The sequence below is a fragment of the Amblyomma americanum genome, chromosome 6, assembly GCF_052857255.1.
Source record: "Amblyomma americanum isolate KBUSLIRL-KWMA chromosome 6, ASM5285725v1, whole genome shotgun sequence".
Taxonomy (NCBI): domain Eukaryota; kingdom Metazoa; phylum Arthropoda; class Arachnida; order Ixodida; family Ixodidae; genus Amblyomma; species Amblyomma americanum.
This window is the reverse complement of record NC_135502.1, coordinates 41454770-41475476: the sequence shown is the minus strand read 5'-3', so window position 1 is coordinate 41475476 and position 20707 is coordinate 41454770. Positions and strand designations below refer to the sequence as shown.

The window sequence follows — 20707 nt, the reverse complement described above, 5'->3', positions numbered from 1 at the left end:
GCGATGCCCGCAGCTAACACCGAAGTTACCCAATGTGTGACACCCCGATGTTGATGCTGAGCACCGCCTCCCGTCGATCGTAATCCAGCGAGCAAACCGTTTATAATTTTCTGTTCCTAGGCACTCATTGCCTCGTGTCGCTAACTAAAAAGGGCTCACAAAATGTCACTTGCATCCTTTCCACCCCACTTTTTGAAAGCGGTGTTCAAGCAGTGCTTCTGAGAATCTATTTTTTTTTCCGCGAGACATTTACTCTGCGTTGTTCAAATGAGGCAAGTTTCATGAAAACTACGAGTACCATGCCAACAGCAACGCCTGTACGGCTGAGGAAAACAAGGGGTTTTTCGACGCATCGATTCTGGACTCAGGCATTACTAATTTTCGTTTACCTCTGGTTCTTCCACAATATCGTTAGTGCCAAAGCACAGCAGTGCCATGCCTTAGAGGGCAACTCTGAAGATTTTCGAACATGTTTAGTTGATCACGTTAAAACATCACATTAAGGCCCTTTATTGTGCTGTCTCTCCGTCACCACAAACCATTTTTTTTTCAAAAATACTACGTGGAACCGTTTTAAAATAGCAAAAATAGCAAACCGGGATTCAGATTGTTTTGGCGAGGACGTTACAACATTACTACAAAAACACTAGCGCGCGCGCTGAATGGCTCAAGTAGCGACTGAAAATTACTAATAGTTTTATAAAATGCCTCACACGACTCAGTACAAACTTCAAATTTAGTGAAGCCGGAAGCGCGTATTATCGTGCGGGGACTTTTTGTGACGTCGAAAGCATAGCCTTTACCTCAAAATTCAACTGAGCTGAAGCCCCGGAAACGGGCAAAAAATTAAAATATATAAGTGCCAGAATTAAATCTACCGTGGTTGCAAAACTTGCCGGATGTAGTCAGAAAGGAGAGCAAAGCCTACTGTATAAGTTTCGTTAGACTGTGGTGACCTCCAAAAACCCCGGAGCTGCTCAATTTACAGCACATACCCGAAAGCGAACTATTGGCGCCCTATGGTATATCTTCGCGCTAGGTGCTATTTATTAGGTGATAATTTAAAGAAAATGGACTGACTGAGCGCTGGTATCTGAAACAGCTAATTTCATAAACGAATGTGCAACTTCAAGCCGACGGCCGTAACACGACCATGGACTAGAAATACTAGATGGCAGCTCGACCCTCCGCCAGCTGTGTGCTCAAGGTCGCTTCGGAGTCAGCGCTGGGATAAACAAGAGCGCCGACGTCTTGGCTCTCTTGCTTGTTTGTTTCTTTTTTGCGTGCTTATTAGCGAAGCAGGATACGCTGCATCCTCTCGTTCTCATGGGAGCGTCTGGTGTGATAGGGCGCTCCGCACCACGGCTCTGGGACGAAGGCCTGCATGATCCCTTAGAGACGCAAACCTACTCAGCAGCTGCTGAGACGACTTATGCTTTACGGAGCTACCTCGACACACTTCGTTCGCTCTAGAAGTTCATCTGCTGAACTGTTTTCCTGCTTTAAGGGCCACGAAGCCACACCGGCGCAGTTATGACACCCCAGTAAGGAATGTTCAGCTTGGGTAACAAATGCGAGCTCAGAGCCCGTAGCAAAATAAACGCCTGATCATGCGCCTCCACAATAGCTACAACTGACTGACTGATGTTGCTGAGAGGAAGTAGGAAAAGGAAAGAGCACGGGCCTGCTTACTGGCTCAAGCCGAGCCACGCTCGCTGCCGCGTGCTGGAAGTAGGAGACTTAAAGGATAGGAGGGAAAGATAGATAGAAAAGGCGCCGCGCGCTAATAGGCCCATAGGCCCCGGGCCGATCCCGGAGGCAGTGCAATACCGGGCCGACCCGTGTCAGAGTGCGTCTAGCACTCTGCCATATTTCAAAAATAAGTTTAATATCTTGGGTCCAAATGGGACCCGTATCAGATATTAAATCAGGTATCAGGTACCAGGTCCCTCCAGCACAATAGCTAGAAGAAGAAAAACATGCTGCTGCTTGTGGACACAAGGCCGCTATGAGCACGAGCACCTATTCTCCATTTCCACTGGTTGAAAATGCAACCGCTTACTCCTAGTGCGCATGCCCGGTTCATGTTAGTGACAGGCGCATGCGACAGATGGAGGCAGCTGTCAAGCACACACGCAACTTCACAGGCGCAGCTCGCCCCTCGTTGAACCAGACCGCTCCTGCGTCTCCCATGTGCGTTTGTTTTGAATCAGTAAGCAGACGAATTTTCATCACTCCTTAGAGGGCGCCACGTATTGTGAAAAGGTGGATTTTGGCGGCGGCCGCATGCCGACGCCATTCACCAATCAGTTGCGCCGCGCTTCCAAGAAGGCCGATCCGGGATTTTTCGCTCGCGGATTTTTCGCTGAGGCCAACACCTACGACGCCGCTTTTTTTCTGCGACAAGGGTGTTGTAGAAAACTAACTGATTTAGCTTTCGTTTCTAATGACAGTAGACTGTTATCGTTTATGTAACTTCGTTTATTGCAAGAAACAAGAAACAATCAAACTGTTCGTTAGGAGGGGAGCAAGAGCTCGAAAAATTACATGCTTATCGTCGGGGCTCCCCGCTCGTTCTGCCCTTTTCCCTTGCCCCTCCAGAGCTCTCTGCTGGTCTCAACCTTTGGCCCTCTCCCTCGGGTTCCCACAGTCCCGTCGCCCGAGGGGAGCCGCCGCCGGCCATAAACAAGCGAGAGGTGTCTGGGTTTCGTCTCATGAAGCGTATTTAAGAAAATCACATACAAAGGACACACAGGTTAAACACGAAAAGAAAACGAAGTTTCAACAAAGGGACCATTGAGCTACCGTTGAAAATGTTTTCACGCGATAGCTTTAGCACCCCATGTCAGAAGAAAAATTGTCCGGTGTCGGCGTTGGCGACTGATTGAATCCTCGCAGCCGGCTTCGCAAAGTGACCAATTCCGCATGTACTATGGCTATTAAATCATGGACATGCATGCTATCGCATCATATACCCTTAAGGTGGAGCTCAAGCGTCTCTCCAGTTTTTGGGGAGGGGAAAGGGTGCACTAACTGTTTCTCATCTCGGTACACCCAGAAGGAGGAAAAACATTCATTAAGAGCATAAATACTATGTGGGTTCAGATTAGTTTAGTTTAGTTTATGTGGGTTTAACGTCCCAAAGCGACTCAGGCTATGAGAGACGCCGTAGTGAAGGGCTCCGGAAATTTCAATCACCTGGGGTTTTTTAACGTGCACTGACATCGCACAGTACATGGGCCTCTAGAATTTCGCCTCCATCGAAATTCGACCGCCGCGGCCGGGATCGAACCCGTGTTATTCGGTTCAGCAGCTGAGCGCCATAACCACTGAGCCACCGCGGCGGCTACTAGGTGGGTTCAGTAGGAGAACCCATTGGTCGCCATCATAATCCGGCCCCTCTCAACCAACGATCTCTGGTCGAAGGGATTGTGCCTATCAATGGTTGCCTCCCAGCGCTCATATGTCGGATCGGGATTGCTGTCCAAGTCTGGGTTTTCTTGACATACCCAAACTGTGTTAAAGAGTGTGCCAACTGCTCCACAGAATGGGCAGGACGAATAGTATGTGTCTTGATACCATTTACTCATTAAGTAGGGATGGGGCAGAGTATTAGTTTGCAGTCGCCTGGTAATGTGCTCTTCACATTTGCTAAGGGTTTTGTGAGGAAGAGGATATTTCCTTCTTATGATCTTATAGTACTCCGTAATTTCTGCGTAGCTTAGTAAGAATCAGGTGTTGCTAATGGTGTCAGAGAGAGGCTGCGCCCGAAAAGCACACCATGTGGGAAAGGTTGAAGGAATCATTCGGAATTCACCTGCTACGTAGCCTGAATGAGTGTGAATCGTCGGAGTCACATTTCTATTCATTTCGAAACAATGTGATTTGTGAAAAACTCTAGCTTCAGTTAGCTCTGGTATTTTGCGCACTGTGTGCTGATTACTATGTGCATTTGTCTGCGTGTACTCAGGAGCCAGAACTTTCAGATCAGAATGCGAGGAAGTTGGGCGCAGAAAAAAAGGGCGCAAATGCGTGACTTCCAGCCAGCTTTGAGCAACTCCTTGCCCCTAATTTTTAAACAAGTTTTGCGGGAATAATATTAGCAAAAGCATCGCTTGATAAACAAATGCCTACTGCATTTGAGCCTTAGCGTTTGGCTTTCGCATAAGTCGAACTGTAGGGCAGAAGTGGACCGAGTGTCTAGTGTATCGAATTCGCGGCATATCGATTTCTCAAGTGTTAGCAGAATTAAAAAAATATATTCACTTTTGAATCTAGGTATATTAGCTAATTTGATCATTAAGCAGTATAAGGGAATATAAAGTTGCCACTTGTGCATTGTATCTCTTTACTGAAGTCCATCGTCAGGCCACTCATAACAATCATTAACTTTGTTTAGCACGGGACCCTGTTCCTTTTAAATTTTTGTTCATTTGGTTTAATTATTGTTAAAACATTTATTTCACATCCTGCCTTTACGCTGAAGCTGCTAAATCCTTCAAATTATACGCACACTTGCCGCGTCGATTGATATTGCTATCATAAGGAGGCTGCAAAGAGACGCTGTGCATTATGGGAAGTTGCCTTTGCGGCTGTACGCAACATAGGATTTGAAGTTGTGGCAACTAATGTGAACACCTCGCGTTTCGACACAAGTGAGTATAAACTTAAGCGGTCTTCTCCTCCAAAAATAAAGACGACGAGTCTAGATCTGGGATAAGTTTTGTTTTATTGAACCAATCCCACTACTCTCTTTCAATATGAACTCCTATCGCGTATTTTTAAAGATGATCATTACATGTACATGGTGAATGGATGTCTATTTACAAAGCGTCATCTTTCCGCATCTTCTCGTAGAGGGATTTCAGTTCGTCTAGGTCCATATAACAGCCTTTCAGGTGCCTGCAACGACAAGACAAACGACCGTAATGTAGCGCACAGATTTCAACTGCGGAAAGCTTTCGTCATAATAGCAACATAAACTGACACCATAGTGATGAACTTTTGGAATATCATGAGTTGTTTAAACGTAATGTATAGTCTCTGCGGTGATTGTTAGCGCAGTTTTTTTTTCTATTTCGCACACTTCTTGACGCGACGAGCATATACAAGGGTGCGAGGCGTCGCTGCTTCAGATTAGAAGTGCACTTCAACAGTCCTATTTGTTTATTTGCCCTCTCGGCAAGAGGGATTACAACCTAAGTGCACAGCGTATAAGTGTAGTGATGAAATATGGGCTTATGCTATTCTGTTACTTAAACATGACGTGCCTATAGTTTTAATTCGCACCCAGAGCCAGGCCGCATTCAAAGGTACGCAAAGGATAAAGAGAGAAAAGATCATTACACCGTGAGAGTTCAGGGCATGTTACACTGGTGACAGTAATCACTCTGCACAAGAAGGAAGCTGGGCTGCTCACCTGTCGACCTTGGTGGGATCGTAGGCAGTTCTTCCGTGCAGGATCCTGCGGTTGTTCATCACGACCAGGTCGCCGGGGCTCAGGTAGAAGGAGTACTGGAGCGTGCTCCGCTCGACGCGCTGGGCGAACAGCCGCAACGCCTCGTAGTAGGTGGCCACCTTGTCCTGGGGCAGCAGCGGGGGCCTCATGGAGAACATGCTGTAGTGGATGTCCTTCAGCTTGCCCATGTAGTCGACGCTGATCACGGGCCACGTCTCGCGGAACCACCTCTGCGGGCCGTAATAGAATCACACGTGGGTTACTTCACTGTTGGCTTTCTTCTAAAATGGAATCTAAAGTTGCTACAGTTTCCATGCGTGCGCGTTAAAAGCGCTGTCCCACTGCATTCTGCCCCAGTTACGCGGACAACGTGATGCTGTCATTCAGCATGATGTTGCTACATACCTACAGCAAAGCTCTCTGCGGTCCCTTAGAGGGTCCTTGAAATCTTTGTTTTAAGTTGGCTATAAAATGCTCGCATTATGTAGAGTACAGGCCTCCGAGCGTTCATGCCGCGTACAAGACCTCAAAAGCGAGCCGATAATTTACAGTACAATTTTAAAACTCCCGATTCCGCGCCTCGCGGCGACCTACGGTGTTGAATTCTCGCCTGAATCCGCGCTCGTTACGTAAGCAGCGGGCTGTTAGCATTGGTTCGCGCGTGTCGGCAGCCGGAGGAGGGGGCGAGTGCGAGAAGCCGCCAGAGGAGCGCCGGCATTTCAGCGTGTAAAAAGTGACGAGGGGAGATGGAAAGGCGCCAAGACGCAGAAATTCAAATTTTGACTACAGATAACTGAGCTTGCACAAAGCGCAACTAAATTATTATTGCTGGAGAATATTTGTGAAGCGGCGTCCTTTAGCATCATAGACACATCGCACCTTTGTTGAGACCCCCTTTCACAGCCCCTTTAAAGCTGCATATCTATGGCCATCATCGTCATTAGCCTGATTACGCCCACTGCAGGACAAAGGTTCTCCCATATCTCTCCAATTAGGCCTGCCCTGTGCCAGCTGCGGAAACCTTATTGCCACATAGTTCTTAATCTCATCCGCCCACCTAACATTTAGCCAACCCCTGTCACGCTTGCTCCTCTTGGTGTCCAGTCCGTTACCCTCAATGACCAGGCAGCATTGTCTTCAGGAAATCATAAATTGAGCTTGTAGTGGATGTTGAGCGAATGACAGAACTCGTCCAAGAAACTAGATTCTACACTGTCGGCCATGACTGCTTAATGTGAAGGCGCACTATGTCAACAGGACACCTAGCAATGTTTTAGGAATATGTGGTGTACTCTGTTGAGGATTTCCCAGCGGCTGCCATAGCACTTATGGAACACAGTCGGTATAAACTACAACCGCTAAAAAGAAGAAACCACTCACGTCTCTCTCGGCATCCAGGAATGAGAACATCACGGGGGTCGTCGAGAGGATCTTGAAGTGCTCGGGGTAGTTGTAGCGCAGCCATTGGGCCGCGTAGAAGCCGTCCACGAAGAAGGACTTGCCGCCGGCCTCCTGTCCACACTTGGCCGGGTCGGCGGCTTTGAGACAGTGCAGCAGCTGTACACCGGGGGCTCGTTCCCTGTACGCCAGGTCGGTGTGGTGGCTGAACTCCACTCCGGTGTACGACAGGTGCGTCTTGGGGTCGGCGTTGTAGCGCACGTCGAAGGTCTGGCCGTAGCCGGTCTCCCGGATGTAGCCCATGCGCCGCGCGACACTGATGATCTCGTGCTCGTGCAGCGGCACTCCTGCAATGCAAGTAGGACACATATTAAGCATAAAAGCGTTTTGTCCAGCCTGCTTGTGGTGACGTGCCTGAGTTCAAAAACTCACGGAGGTTTCGATAACAAATGCGACATAAAGTGAGACTTTTAGTTTGTACTTTAAAACTGCTTCTTAGGTTCCTGCCAAGAGGAACTACGTAAACCAACAATTATCTGGCCAGTGGCTCAGAAGCCGAGTTTTGTCATTTTGTGCTATGGATTTACTTTTCACTTATTTTGGGCGTTGCTGCCCTCTGCTTTTGCTGCTAGTAATGGCTCATCTTGCACTTTGGCACTGGCCCGTGAAGACGTCCGTTTTCTTTCGAGCTACAAGGGAAATGACTTAGCATATATCTATTTCTGTGCATCAGTCCATCGATCATTTCAGGGGCACCCTCTGTGCATAGTGCTCTCTTTGGTTGAGCTCGCTGAAATAAACGATCAGTTCTTCGCGCCATTTATGATATGAGCGTGCAATAAATGTATCGTAGTAATAGTGCGTGTGTATTGACATCTCCATCATTAAGGTACGGGGACGTTGAGACAAAGAGGATTTAGTGAATTTACCTTTTAGGATAGAGATGCCATATTTGCAGACGTTCTTGAGCATTTTCTTGAGACCCGCTCGGGTGCCCATGAAGTCCTCGTACTCCAACTCAGGAGGGTTTTCCTCGATTTCATCCCGGTTCCATAGGATCACGGACGACTTCTTGTTGATGTATGCTTCATCGGTGATCTCGTCATGTGGTTGTGGCACAGCCATCGGTGCGGCGTCAGAAGCGGAAGCAGTGGTCGCCACAGCTGGTTCGGTGCGCTCTCTGCGTATAAGGAAGGCAAATATTACACCACACGGAAAATCCGCAGAGAAGATGGCTAATGAGGAAAGTTGTACACCCAGATATTGAGTAGACGGACGCTGGTGCCAATTTTTTTTTTGCGCCAATTTTCAGCTCTAATTAGTGGTTATAGGCATGTCAAATGTACTGCTAAAGAATCAGCACAGTAGTTGAGTGGAAAGCTTCTTTCAGCAGTAATGTTTCGAAATGAGACGCCTGGAGTTATTCTGATCTTAAAGGGTGGCATAAATTTACTAGAACTGCGTGTCAACAGTTCTCCAGTTCTCTTTCTGTGCCATGCAGTGTGTCTCACTTTGAATCGTCAGCGTCAAAGGTCTCTTGAAGATGAGAGGAACACTCGTCCCCACCCCACTGAAGCTTAGGACCCCCAGAGGAGCCAGGGAACCCCACTACGCGGCTTAGAAGCAAACCCCTTGGGGTGAACATTCGTGACAAGTGCTACGGCCACTTACGCTTCTCGCTCCTTGGGCTGAAAGACCTGCGTGAACTGGTGGAGCCACTCGGCCGAGTAGGTGCTGGCGTGCGGCGGCCGGCGCGCTGCCTGCGGCCAGAAGACCTCCAGGAGCTGCGCGTTGTTCTCGACGTCCCACGAGAGTGGCTGGATTTTGGGGTCGATCTGGGCGCTGTTGAGCTGCTTCTCCTGCGTGGGCGGGTGCACGCACGCCTGGCAGCGGCAGCTGTCCCGCAGCTGCAAGGATCGAAGGAAACTTGCGGTCAGTAATCATGCAGCTACTGTACTGTGCAGTGGACCCTTTAAACCGCATTAAGCTAGAGGTGCGGACAAGTGTAAGGACAGCACAGCGAGCAGACACAATGAGAATTTTTAGAGCTGTTCTGAAGACAGAGCAAAAGGGAGCTAGGACAAACAAGGCACAAATGACAGGACCGGCGCCTTCATTTATGTTTTCCTTGTTCCTGTTTCTTTTTGCGCCGCCCTCTGAACACGTTACAATCAAATACGAGCCAACTAGCCGAAACCGAAGTATTCACAAAGAAGAATGTTCGCGGCAACGGTAAGTCCCCAGCAGCGTATTACTAACGCACACAAGGGAACGGTATGGGGGTTGGCGTTTCATAAGAAAGCGGCACGTATCGGGGAATTAGCGCAAGCTAACGATTTCCTAGATGTGCTTAAGAGGAGAAAAGGTACTTTGGTGGTGTGTTATGGCTATACGGTGGACAGCAAGGGGAAACCGCGCAGGGGGCCTAAGGGCTGCCGAGAGCCAAGCTGGCAGGCAAGGTTAAGAAATTGTCTGGGTTAGTCTGTCTGCAGCTTTTATAGGACAGGGCTAATTATAGGATTATGATAATGGTGAGCAATTTGGACTTGAAGTGCTCTGTGTCTACTGTGTTGTGCTTAATTACATGTGTGCTTGTACACGTTTTTTTTCTCGTATTCAATTGAACAGGTATCTTCGGGTAAGCTGCATCGAGCAATGCCTCTACTGCGAGCTTCAGCTCAAGAGCAGCGCAAAATAAAGGTAAATTGGATGTACAGTACTCACGGATTGAAATAGGACATTCGGAGCGCGTGGCCGTCGCTTCATGGAGCGCCGCCCGTAGACGCTCATGGAACCAAGGTGGTGCATTGTGGTATGGCGTGAGAGGGAGAACATCTACAAAGCAGAATTGTTCCTTCCAGTAGCCAATCAGCCGGCCTGTGGTTTACCACATGCCTGCGTGGCACTGCAAGGCTAGCGCTCCGAATGTCCTATTTCAATCCGTGAGTACTGTACAGTATGTGCACATATCGGCTCGTGTAGGCTGTCAGGGTACATACCCACGTGCTGCTGAACTGGCACTTGCTGTTGTCGGAAAAGGTGACGCAAAGGGTGTTCTCGCTGGATTTGTACACATCTTTGATCTTTGGAGGGGGAAGTGAGATTTCTTCAAGTTCTTCGGCGAGGACGGTGCTCATAGGACGAACCGATCTTGCCGCTGGTAAAGAAAAACAGGAAATAAAGAATAGTTAGGCCAGCAAAAAAAAAGAATTATTGGAAGTAAGCCCTGCTCTTAAATTGATTTCCGTTCCAGAACATTTCGTTAAAATTTGAAAGAAAGAGCTGTACGGATGTCTCTTTAATTATAACTTCCGTGGCAGTTGAGTAAAAAAAAAACAAGATAAACGGTTAGGTACCCTTTTTGTGCTACTTGTTGCTAAGATCCATCATAAATGCCACAAAACTTAGTACCTACCTGTAGCCTGGGTAACCGCAATTCTGGAGGGACAGCTTTGAAGGATGTGCCTCCCGGTTCCATGAAGAAAGATTTTTCTGCAAACTGTAAAGAAAACAAATAAAGCTTCTCTTAAGATGAGTAATTTTTTGTCTAGTACTTGCCAAAGGAAAAAAGTATGGCGTCTCTAGGTAATTAAGCTGAAATTCACGCAGCGGCATTCGGTTCCTGCTCGCACTGGTTAACCCTCATCACCGTTTATTATTTTTTTTTTTCAGGTGCAATGAAACCCTCGCGTCTTCAGGGATAACTGAAGAGAGCACTCTTCCAGTTGACAAACGCTATTCCTGATGAGAAACGTTTGCTTATGGCACTACAAGGGGATGCATAACTCGGCGACTTAAAGTGGTTTCATAGCTACACATTAGCGAAAATTGACGATGACAAAAGAAGGTCAAAGCTCACACGAGCTCTCCTGACTGGATTTAGCTTCTTTTGTCGTCGTCTATTTGCGCTGAAGTCTAACAATGGCGTTAGCTCACGCTGGCTTCGTTATGCGTTTGGGGGTGACAACGATACAATGCCATGCGTATGCGTCTATCTTGCGGTCACCTTCGCCATCTCTCAGGCGATGATGCGAACCGCAAAGGACACACAGATAAAAACGGCGAATGCCCTCAGGCCTGCACGTAGACAGCTTCGAATTCGAAAGAAGCCCTATCCGCCCATCTATACTTCCACAACGCTTTCAAGCTCATTTCCTGGAACTCACCAGGCCAGTAACAGCCGTGATCGCAGCCCCGCCTTCGCCCTCTTGACCTCTCTTGCGGGCCCTGATATGTCGGAACAAACTTTCTAGCTACATGCCTGCACCTGTATCTCTGGATTATCAGAAAACCGGTTATCGGTGACCCACTACGCTCGGCAGTCCTTGTCTACGCTCTCAAACTCTGCAGTTGCCGCTCATCTCATTGTTACGTTTCAGGTCGCGTGCCCTTTGAACGGCTTTCGACTTGCGCTTCTTCAAAAACTGATAAACACCAAGGGCATGCGAGATAATCCGATACGGCGTCATTTGTCACGAAAGCCGTGTTGCAACGCGAAAGTGGGCAGCGATTCGGGGCAAAGTGGCGCCCTGGCAACAAACAGATAACGCTGCAGCTGCGCCTAACGGGCATTTGAGAGTATACGTCAGGTAAAAGCGCTGCGAAGAAATATTGACAAGCACTCACAGAATGCAGTGCAAACAAGGGAACTCGCGCGGCTTATCTACGATGTGAACGCCAGCACGCTTCCATTTCAAATAAGCAAATTATCGAAAGGAAAGAGAAATGCGCTTTCTGAGCGCGTGACAGCAATAACACTCTAGTGCAGTGTAAACGGTAAGATAAGGTCTAATCTATCCACTAATCGTGCGCACCGTATCGAACTGGATCCGGTTGTAGACAGTGTTTCACTTTTCCAAACTCGGTGCTCGAAAACATGGAAACATGAGGCCTCGCAAGCCCGCCACTTTCCGTTAAGGCATTTCTTGAAATCATTGTAATGGCTCACAAATTACTTTATCAGGATGAGAAATATTTATGGCTGCCCAGGAATTGCGTAAATTTACAACCGCAGCAATGGTGCACAGAGAGTTGTTATGCTTTACCTGCCTACTTTGAAAGCTCTAATAGCACCTTCGCAAGCAAGATGCCCAGTTATCGGCGTAGTATGCTATCGCTGCTCTCACTTGAGCTAGGGGCGAAATAAGCGCAGAGTGTTTGGGCCATTATGCTTCGAGTACAAGCTAGGCCCAACACTTGGCACTAGTTAAAGGCCTAGCTCGAAACGGTGATCAGGCTAGCCATTTAGGCGAAGAAACAGTGTCTCTCTGTAGCAGCTTCGGCATGCCCAAGAAGCACCCCTGGGACCCTTCTTATCGCTCGCGAGCTGTCTGTGCCCTTTGTGACATAACACTGATTGAGTCGCCATAAAGCCAGCAAGCGGAGGTTGGGTGGGCGAAAGCGCGTATCATCTCGGCCGCACACACAGGCAACGCGATAACGCATCGTCTCGAGTCCCTCTAGCTGTCGACGCTCCTGCGTTTGAGGAGAGAAAGAACGAAAGAACCTCGCTGGCAGTTCTCCAGACTCCGTCGCTGAGCTTGCGGTGTGTGCACTTTTCCTTAGCGAGCGAAAGAAAACGTTCAGCCCTAAATTTTTCGAGCGGCTCGAGACGTTATCAAGAAGCTTGCGAAAAAGTAAGCGCTTGCAAGATAATTGTGCGGAGTGACGCTGTAGAACCGCTCCCTATAAAATTTGACAACTTGGAATCGGTCCAGTAGAGAGGCTGGAGAAGAAGCCCTTGGCAGGGTGCCTCAGTCAATCGAAAAAACAAAAAGAAAGGATGGGAAGTGTTTGCGATTAGCGAGCGCGCACATGTTTTTCGAAAACGCCGGTACTAATGTTTCATTTCGTAACGAGGACGGAATCGCGGCAATTACGCTTGGACCGAGCTCGACGGCATCTCCGTCTAAAGCTGAGAGCAAGTGAGGAATACTCAAGGAAACCGCCATATATGGAACCCGATCCGGCAATGAATCCTGGCATCGATTCTGTCATGGAAGCTCTAATCATGTCTGCAAAATATCGGAACCATACCTTAACGTATCATTAATTTATTCCAAACACCTCAGATTAGCGAGAGGTCAAAGCCTCATCCGTTAGTTTCGTGTTTCACGAAATGTCATGCGGTACTGAATAATCTTGTACATAATTATTGAAGGTGGCAATGATGTTTCACGGATCACGAGATAAGTATGCAGCTACTTCTCCAAAGAACTCCAGCAGACATCAAGACGAAGAAAAAGTCAAAGCAAGAGGTGACACGGTGAATCACAGAGCACCTTAAATTCCGTTCTCATCTCACTACATTATACATATAGGTACCTATTATGCAAATGCTCAATTTCGTTTTCCCCTAATTAATGGCTACGAATACCTCGGTAACCCTGCATGAAATCAGAGCGCACTTAAATGTCTCGGGCCCGTTCGGTTCAGTTCAACTAGCTCACCTAATAGCGCTGTCAAATGACCATGTCACTGGTGAACAATCAATCCGGGAAATTACATAAATTGATAACTAGCTTCCGACCTTACAGCAAAAGTGCTGCGTTAGGCGCTTAATTATGCATGCGGGTACCCCGCTGACCCAAAGGGCGTTGACCCAACCGAGTTGTGCTCGTGTCATGTTATCAGCTTGTGTTTGCAAAGCAGCTCGCATCAACGTTGAAATTTGAAACCCTCATCGGTAGAAAGATCTTGCGTTCGACCCCAATCCAAAGGTGAAAGTGCATCAGCGCCTGTACTCACCTTCCATGGTTGCAAGAGTTCGCTCTGCCAACTTTTCATGTATGGGGTGGTCAGCTCGGCACTGTAGTTCAACTTGGTTTGAAGGAACCTCCAGGGTCCTCCATTCTTTATTCAGCCCATCAGCCAATGAGACGCCAGATCGTGACCCACGTGGTCTAACACGCCCCTCAGCTCCCCCGCGAGAGGAAGGAGGCATCTCTCCTCGTCGCCCCCCCCCCCCCCCCTCTCTCTTCCCTCCTAGCTTTCGTTTCCAGAGCACCTCGCGAAGCCTCTCGAACTCTCCCGCACTCGAGATAGAGAGGAAGGGAAAGATAGCTGTCGTGTCCCCGGCATGCTGGTCGATTGCTCGGCACGTCGTCTGCCGTTCCGCATACGTCACGCTCCTGTCATGTGGGCTGTTTGGGCTTGATCCCGAACACATTTACTATAGGTAAAAGCAATGCTGCAGATAAAATTTTCGAAGCAGGACTGTGACCGTGTGTATTTTGCGTCTTTGAGCCCATTGGAATCCAACAAAAACAACTCTTCGCAAATAAAGCGAACAACGCTCGCGCTATCTTTGTGTACGTATATATGTTTTCCTTTTCACACCTTCAATGACGCTAAGGCGTTCGTGTTTATTGGCGATATTTTCTTTCTTGTCTAATTTCCAAGATGACGCTCTGGGTTGTCATTGCACCTTTTTTTTTTTTTTTGGTGGCGCATGCCAGGCGGCATTCGGTGGGTTTTCGGCGCTTAATCCAGCTGAAGTTTTATTGCAGTAAGAAACCCGCATCCACCAAGCTTTCAGGGGGTCCAAGTCGGTTCACGTATCCTCTTGAATTGTTATTCTAGTTCTTCACATACCTTGGCTTCAATGCATGTTTAACCAGTTTGATACAGTTTCTTATTTATTAGTTTTCAGGGTGCTGCTATATCCTAATTTCTGCAGCAGCTAGTAATGTGTACATCTGAGTGATAGAGCCGTCACAAACAACTGTCAACAACAATAAAGGCTTTCTTCCGTGTGCGGACCGGAAAAGCTTTCTTTTACACGATTTCTTCGTGACACCGGAAGGCGCACTCTTTTTGATGTGTAAGAGGGCCGGTGACCGAATATGGCACCCGTTGGCTGATGCCGTCGTCTACCTGCCTGCCGACACCTATCGACTCCCGCTACGGAGACAAGAAGCGCCGTTCGGTAACGTTACCGCGACACGCGACGTGTTTTCCCATGTTTGCTTACGCCAGGGCCATCGCTTGGCCAACGTCGGGGTGACATAAACAGCCTCTAGGCCGGCAGACTGCCACGACGGTGTTCCCCGACCTTGGACTCGGGCGAGAGGCGCCGAGAGAGCAACCGCGATAAGCAGCAGAGAGCTGAGCTCGAGCGAGAGCCGCCGTCATTTCCTTCTCTGACCCAGTTGGCCGTGTTGCTGGGCGGTTGTCGCCGGCGTCGGCACGCGCGCGCGCGCGAAAGAAAACACGCCTTGTCATTGTGAGGGGGACGATAGCCCACAGCTACAACGGCCGGCCATAGTCCGCTGACGACAAGCACTGCCAGCCAAGCTCACATGCGGTGCTGGGCAATTCGAGAGACAATCGTCGGTGCCCAGTTTGCTCTGTTTTGAGGCCATTCTGCAGTGTACTAATGTCACCGATGAGAGCGGGAAAAAAAAGGTGTAGATGTGCGCTGTAAGAGTACGCCTCTGTAGTGCGATGCGCGGGTTCAGATACAATGGTGTTGTTATTCGAGAGGCTAGCTCGCTGGCAATGCCATTGTTGCCAGCGGAAAGAACATTTCAGGTATGCAAAGCAACGGGTGGTGATATTCGCCTGTGCAGACGGATGTACTTAAGGTGATAAGTGAAGGTTTCAGACTTGAGTTACGGCCCCGGGATGGTCTGCTGCATGCAAACAATCCACCACTTTTCTTGACTGATTGGCAAGCATACAGAGTGATTTGCTTTACTGCGTTCACGATCTCTGGAAGAATTAAACTTATAGTTCACATAATATACTTAGGTTCTTGCGATAAATCAGTGGATACAAGCAACTACCGTTTAAAGCGCATTGCTAGTGAATAACTAAATACCATTTCTTCCCCGATTAGAAAAATTCATGACTTTACAGGCACTAGGCTTCTCTGTGTCTCGCTTTTTACGCAATAGTTTGCATGCGCTTGAGAAATTAGCTGTTTCGATTTCTTAATGCCGGCTTACCGATGTCTAGCTACCTTTGAGCAGTTAAAAAGCCGCTGTTTGTGATTAAAGTGAAAGCGCAAAATGATTCAATCGAGGAATATTTTCTCATCTTAGCTATTATAAAGGACAACTATATATCTGCGTTCAGTGGTTGTAGACTCTATATTTGATCTCACATTTATTTTTTTTGTTCGGTTGAATGATTGCTGCTAACTCACAAAAAATAAATAAACACGCTTTTTGTTGGCCATCACGCTTGAACTTGGAAACGGAGGCCAGCAGCTTCTTTTTTTTTGTATTTCGCGCACTTGCCATAAAGGCATAATTCGGGTACAGCAGCTTGTGAGGTGCGAACTGAATATAATGAAAATCTATCTTAGGTAACGTTTGTGCATTGTTTCAGCAATAATTACTCGCATAAACTATGGATCGCCTTTTGCAACATTATTCCAAAGACCGACTGGGAAGCCCTCGCTTACTAAGCTCATTGATGTGTTTTCAATAATTGCTGTAGACAGCGAAATTAGTAAGCAAATGCGTTCGGTTTTAAAATGCTCAAGCGAAGAGTATGATGCAACAGAACAGTGGGCATATCTCACAGTCGGGAAAAAAAAATGAAATGAAAGCGTTAACAAAGCATTCATCCTGTCAGTACGTTTTTTTTTTTCCTTGGAGGGGTGGGAGGGATGCAAGTAACCATATTCTCATTAGCGGAGTGTAATGATTTGATTAGCACCGCTATCTGCGCTCCGCCCGACCGAACTGCAATAAAAGAGACAGCTTGTTGACATAGTATGAGGCTGCATACCGCCGAACGTACTACCTTGAGCGTGAACTAGATAGCAAACAAGTGCTGTAGCTTCTTGCTCGTGCCCCGCCCTTAGCGTATTTATCGGTGCAAAGGAGGATGAATTGGCACGCGTCTGTCCGGGCACAATTTATGCAGCGATAACGGATGGTAACGCATCAGGGAAGCCCCCAAGAAAGCGCCCACATAAATATATCCAGACAGTGTCCTGCGAAGCGCTGCCAACGGTTGCGCATTTCCTGGCCTACAACCGTGCACGCTGATAAACGTTGTGTTGCTTTTCTTTGATACAAATTATGCTGCCTAGATCCGATGGAGCTAGCGCGGCTTCTCGGTCTTGAGTCGAGAGCGCATGAATGCATAGAAGGATATTATGGGAGAAAAGACTTTCATTATTTCCAAGGAAAGACAAGAAAAATTGCGGTACTTTAGGCGAAGTACCGAGTAGACAGAAAACGAAATGTCCGTGTGCTGTGCGATGTCAGTGCACGTTAAAGATCCCCAGGGGGTCGAAATTATTCCGGAGCCCTCCACTACGGCATCTCTCTCTTCCTTTCTTCTTTCACTCCCTCCTTTATCTCTTCCCATACGGCGCGGTTCAGGTGTCCGCCGAGATGTGAGACAGATACGGCGCCATTTCCTTTCCCCAACCAACCATTTACATTTCCGCCAACTTCGAGCTTTAACAAAGATTAAAACCAGGGTACAGGAAACCAAGAATTAGACAGTGGGCCATCAGCAGCGGAAGAACGCATGCAAAAAGAGAGCGTAAAGGCTCCATTGCAATAAAACTGCACCATCGTGCAGGCTTTGCCTGTCATCACAGTCGTGAGTGCGGAAAGGGTTGACAATGTTGCAAACAGTACCTTCATTCTAGCGATGGATACAAAACACTGCACCGGACTACGAATGCCACATTAAGAATGATCGTCAACTGTAAGCAAATATGACACATATTTTTTTTTTTTGTGCTGCCGGTACCACCAAAGAATAGCGAGGTGTCACGACTGTTCATTGATGAAGAGTACTGCAGCGCTGGATGTAGTGGTGAGGAAAAATAAGCTTTCACCACCGCTGAAGAAGTTCACGTAGCTGCTTTGGAACACCAACGTGAGCTCAACACCGAGCATAGGTCCAACCTATCCGATCGCGACGTGTTGATATTGTTTCGCAGAGGTGTCTCACGCTCGCTGGAAAACATGGCTGCATTAGTAGAAAATATTGCACGTCACCCAAAGCGAATGCCGCTATAAAAGCCAATGGAGCGATGCACATAAGGTTTCAGGCGTTGAACACTCATCGAAAAAGAAAGGGTGTCCACACAAGAGTAGCCAAAAGCTTGAACATGTCTTCAAGGGGCGATTTTATCACTTCACCAAGTCTGCTCTTCTTCTGCTCAACTGGTATATGCTTTCTTCTTTCTGCCATGACTCTTGAAGTGCCTTACTCTTTCATGACTAAACCTCAACAGAAACGTTATATTTCTCCGAATTCATTTATCTCGCAAGCGCAAATCATGTTTCAAGGTACCTACTCGGCGGGAAAACTCCCCGCGGTCAGCCGACCCCGGGCGCCTGACATTGTGTGCCTTTATCTCTCTCCTTCTCTTCATTCGCATCCTGCGATAAACCGTCTAGCCCGCGCTTGTGCTAGACGGTCGGCGCCTCCGCGAGCTCACGTGCGGATTCATGTGATGTGACGTCGGCTGTGACGTCACGGGCGTCCAAGGACAGCCGGGTGTTTTTCTTTTGCGTTGCGCGTTGCGGCCAAGGGGTTTCCTGGCCTTGGCGGATGTCTTTCGTCAAGGGCACCCGCCTGCCCCGCCGGACTTGCTGCGCCACTTTCGAAAACTTCCGCACTCCTTTAGCCGCTGTTTGCTCCGATCCAATGTCGCGTGTAACCGCGTGGCCCCTTCTGTTGTGCTGCGCTGCGCATGCGCGGAAATGAGTAATATGCAGCACATGTGCTCCGCTGGCTGACATACTTGCTGTGATTGAACGAACAAAGTATCCTCGAGACACAGTAAAGGCACAAAATTCCTCCCAACGGTCGTTCTCAATGCTACCTACGTGTATGCAATGGAGAGAGATTGAAGCAGTAGCGATCTCCGAACAAGGCTGACAACATCAACGAAAATGTTTTTAAAAACCAGTCCAGGCTAATGAAATGTAATTGCAGGCCCGACCATTCATGCTAATTGTGTTGAATTCAAAAGAATCGTAACCAGCGCCCTGCACATCAAAAGCATAAATAGTAAAAAAACAACTATTTCGGGAACATGCATAATAGTACTTTTGAGGATTTTTTGTTTCTGCAGGTGCACCTGTGCGATACATAGCGGCGTCGAGTGAAATTGCACGAGGCGTGAGTGAGGAACAACAACAATTAAAAAGGGACGCGTTTAATTTTACAGAATACGCGACCCGTCTCAGCGATAACACGACTTCGTGCGCGAACTTCATTCCTAATATGTACACTGCCCACCGACCATATTGTCGGTGTGCAGAGGTGGTGAGCTGGCTGTGGATGTGAACCGGTTTATTATTATTATTATTATTTTTAACAGAGTAGCGGCCAGAAGACCAACCTTGTTGCCCAACCCTCTCAGTTGTCTCGTGATCCTGCCGGGGTCGCGACGTCATTTTGACGTCACGATTTGAGTCAGCTTCAAAACAGCCTCGCACGGGACAGGTTCGTGATCGGTTGTTTCGAAAGGAGAGCTTATGCCAAGAACTCGCTCCCTTATTTGTTCACCTGGAAATCACGTGAAATGAGATGTGTCTTACCAAACGCACGCCTTGATCGGCGGGTTCTAAATAGCCACACTATTCTGAAGTGGCGCCGACATTGCACTAGATGGGAAGAAATGAAGCCAGATTTGTGCGCTTGTAAGCAATTATCCGCAAGGGGACCGAGATATAAATTTTTTTTAGCCTGTCTTTCCGACAGAGAGCTAAATGGCATCGTCGGTTGCAACAAAGCTCGCTTGTGACAGAGGCTTACATGGGAAATAAATTAAATACAACCTCTACCCAGTAGCCCGTGGTAGAATTACGCGCGAAGTGGCTTGAAGCAAGTCAGTCATTATTCGCTGCTGTTACGCCCTGTGGCGTGCTTAGCTTAATGACTTTCCTCTTTCTTTGAGCCAAGTGCAAGCATTTCTTTCGCCTTTCGACATGCGATGTACATCAACGTACGTGCAACGACATGCAATGTTCACTGCCTCCGCATTGAGCAAGCCGGTGATGGCGGGCGAGCATGGAATTGGCAGTGCACGCGACGGTGGCGAAAGGGATTTGGGGTCCGGATGCTGTCCGTAGGGTGGAGACCTGTCCATGGCCGCCGCATTTCGATGAAGGAGAGATGCAAAAAGCATCCGTGTGCTTTGCCTTGTCAATTAACACCAACACTTGGTGGTCCAAGTTGGTCCGGAGCCCCTCAGTGAAGCGTCATTCAAAGCGCACTCGCAGCTTCGGGACGTCGATGGAACTCTGAGGACAACTCTATCCAAATATAGTTCTCAGCAAAAATTAATTCTCTGGCTCTTTGCCGGTATATTAATTTCTGTCCGCAACAAAACACGAATTTATCGCCGAGAAAATTGGGTTTCAAAATCTTCCCGTCGGTGATTCAAACCATGACGTCCTTATCGAAAAGGACGAGTTGGCACCGTTTTGAAGAGGATCGAGGTGAAGCGTAGCCTCTGAGATCCGCGAACGAAATTGGTGTCGACTCACGCTTTTTACTTGAGAAATCGGTCGGTGACGTCGACACCTGTATTTGATTTTTTGCGTTTTATAGATTATGAAACAACTGTTTCGCTTAGAGTGGTCTCTCTGTGATTAGAACGCGCTACCCTATCAATATAGGCTTACTTCAATTTCTCTTCAGTGTGCCTTTAATGCCCACATACCTCAAATCTTTAGCGCGACGCCTCTGGGAAATATAGGCAGAGGATCTTGCTTCCTGCGATGACTAGAAGCGCTTAAGCTGCCCGAAAGCTGTTGACGAACATTACAAGAATATGGATTCGACCTGACGACGTATTTGGCTATGATGAATTTGTTGGCTCATTCTAGTCCCTCTCTTAACTTTTGCTAACGTCGGTGACGT

At 47.9% G+C, this 20707-nt stretch overlaps 1 protein-coding gene and 1 pseudogene across 1 annotated transcript; both read right to left on the bottom strand.

Moving 5' to 3' along the window:
• Positions 1–1796: 1796 nt before the first annotated feature.
• On the bottom strand, positions 1797–1977 carry LOC144095744 (U2 spliceosomal RNA; annotated as a pseudogene).
• Positions 1978–4710: 2733 nt separating this feature from the next.
• LOC144136675 (gamma-butyrobetaine dioxygenase-like) lies at positions 4711–13712 on the bottom strand. The gene is made up of 8 exons (XM_077669198.1): positions 13604–13712; positions 10272–10355; positions 9856–10013; positions 8528–8763; positions 7786–8036; positions 6839–7203; positions 5420–5688; positions 4711–4902 (listed from the first exon to the last, which is right to left on the bottom strand). The coding sequence occupies exons 1-8, from the start codon at positions 13608–13610 to the stop codon at positions 4824–4826; spliced, it is 1449 nt and encodes a 482-aa protein (XP_077525324.1). The 5' UTR covers positions 13611–13712; the 3' UTR covers positions 4711–4823.
• Between the last annotated feature and the right edge of the window lie 6995 nt (positions 13713–20707).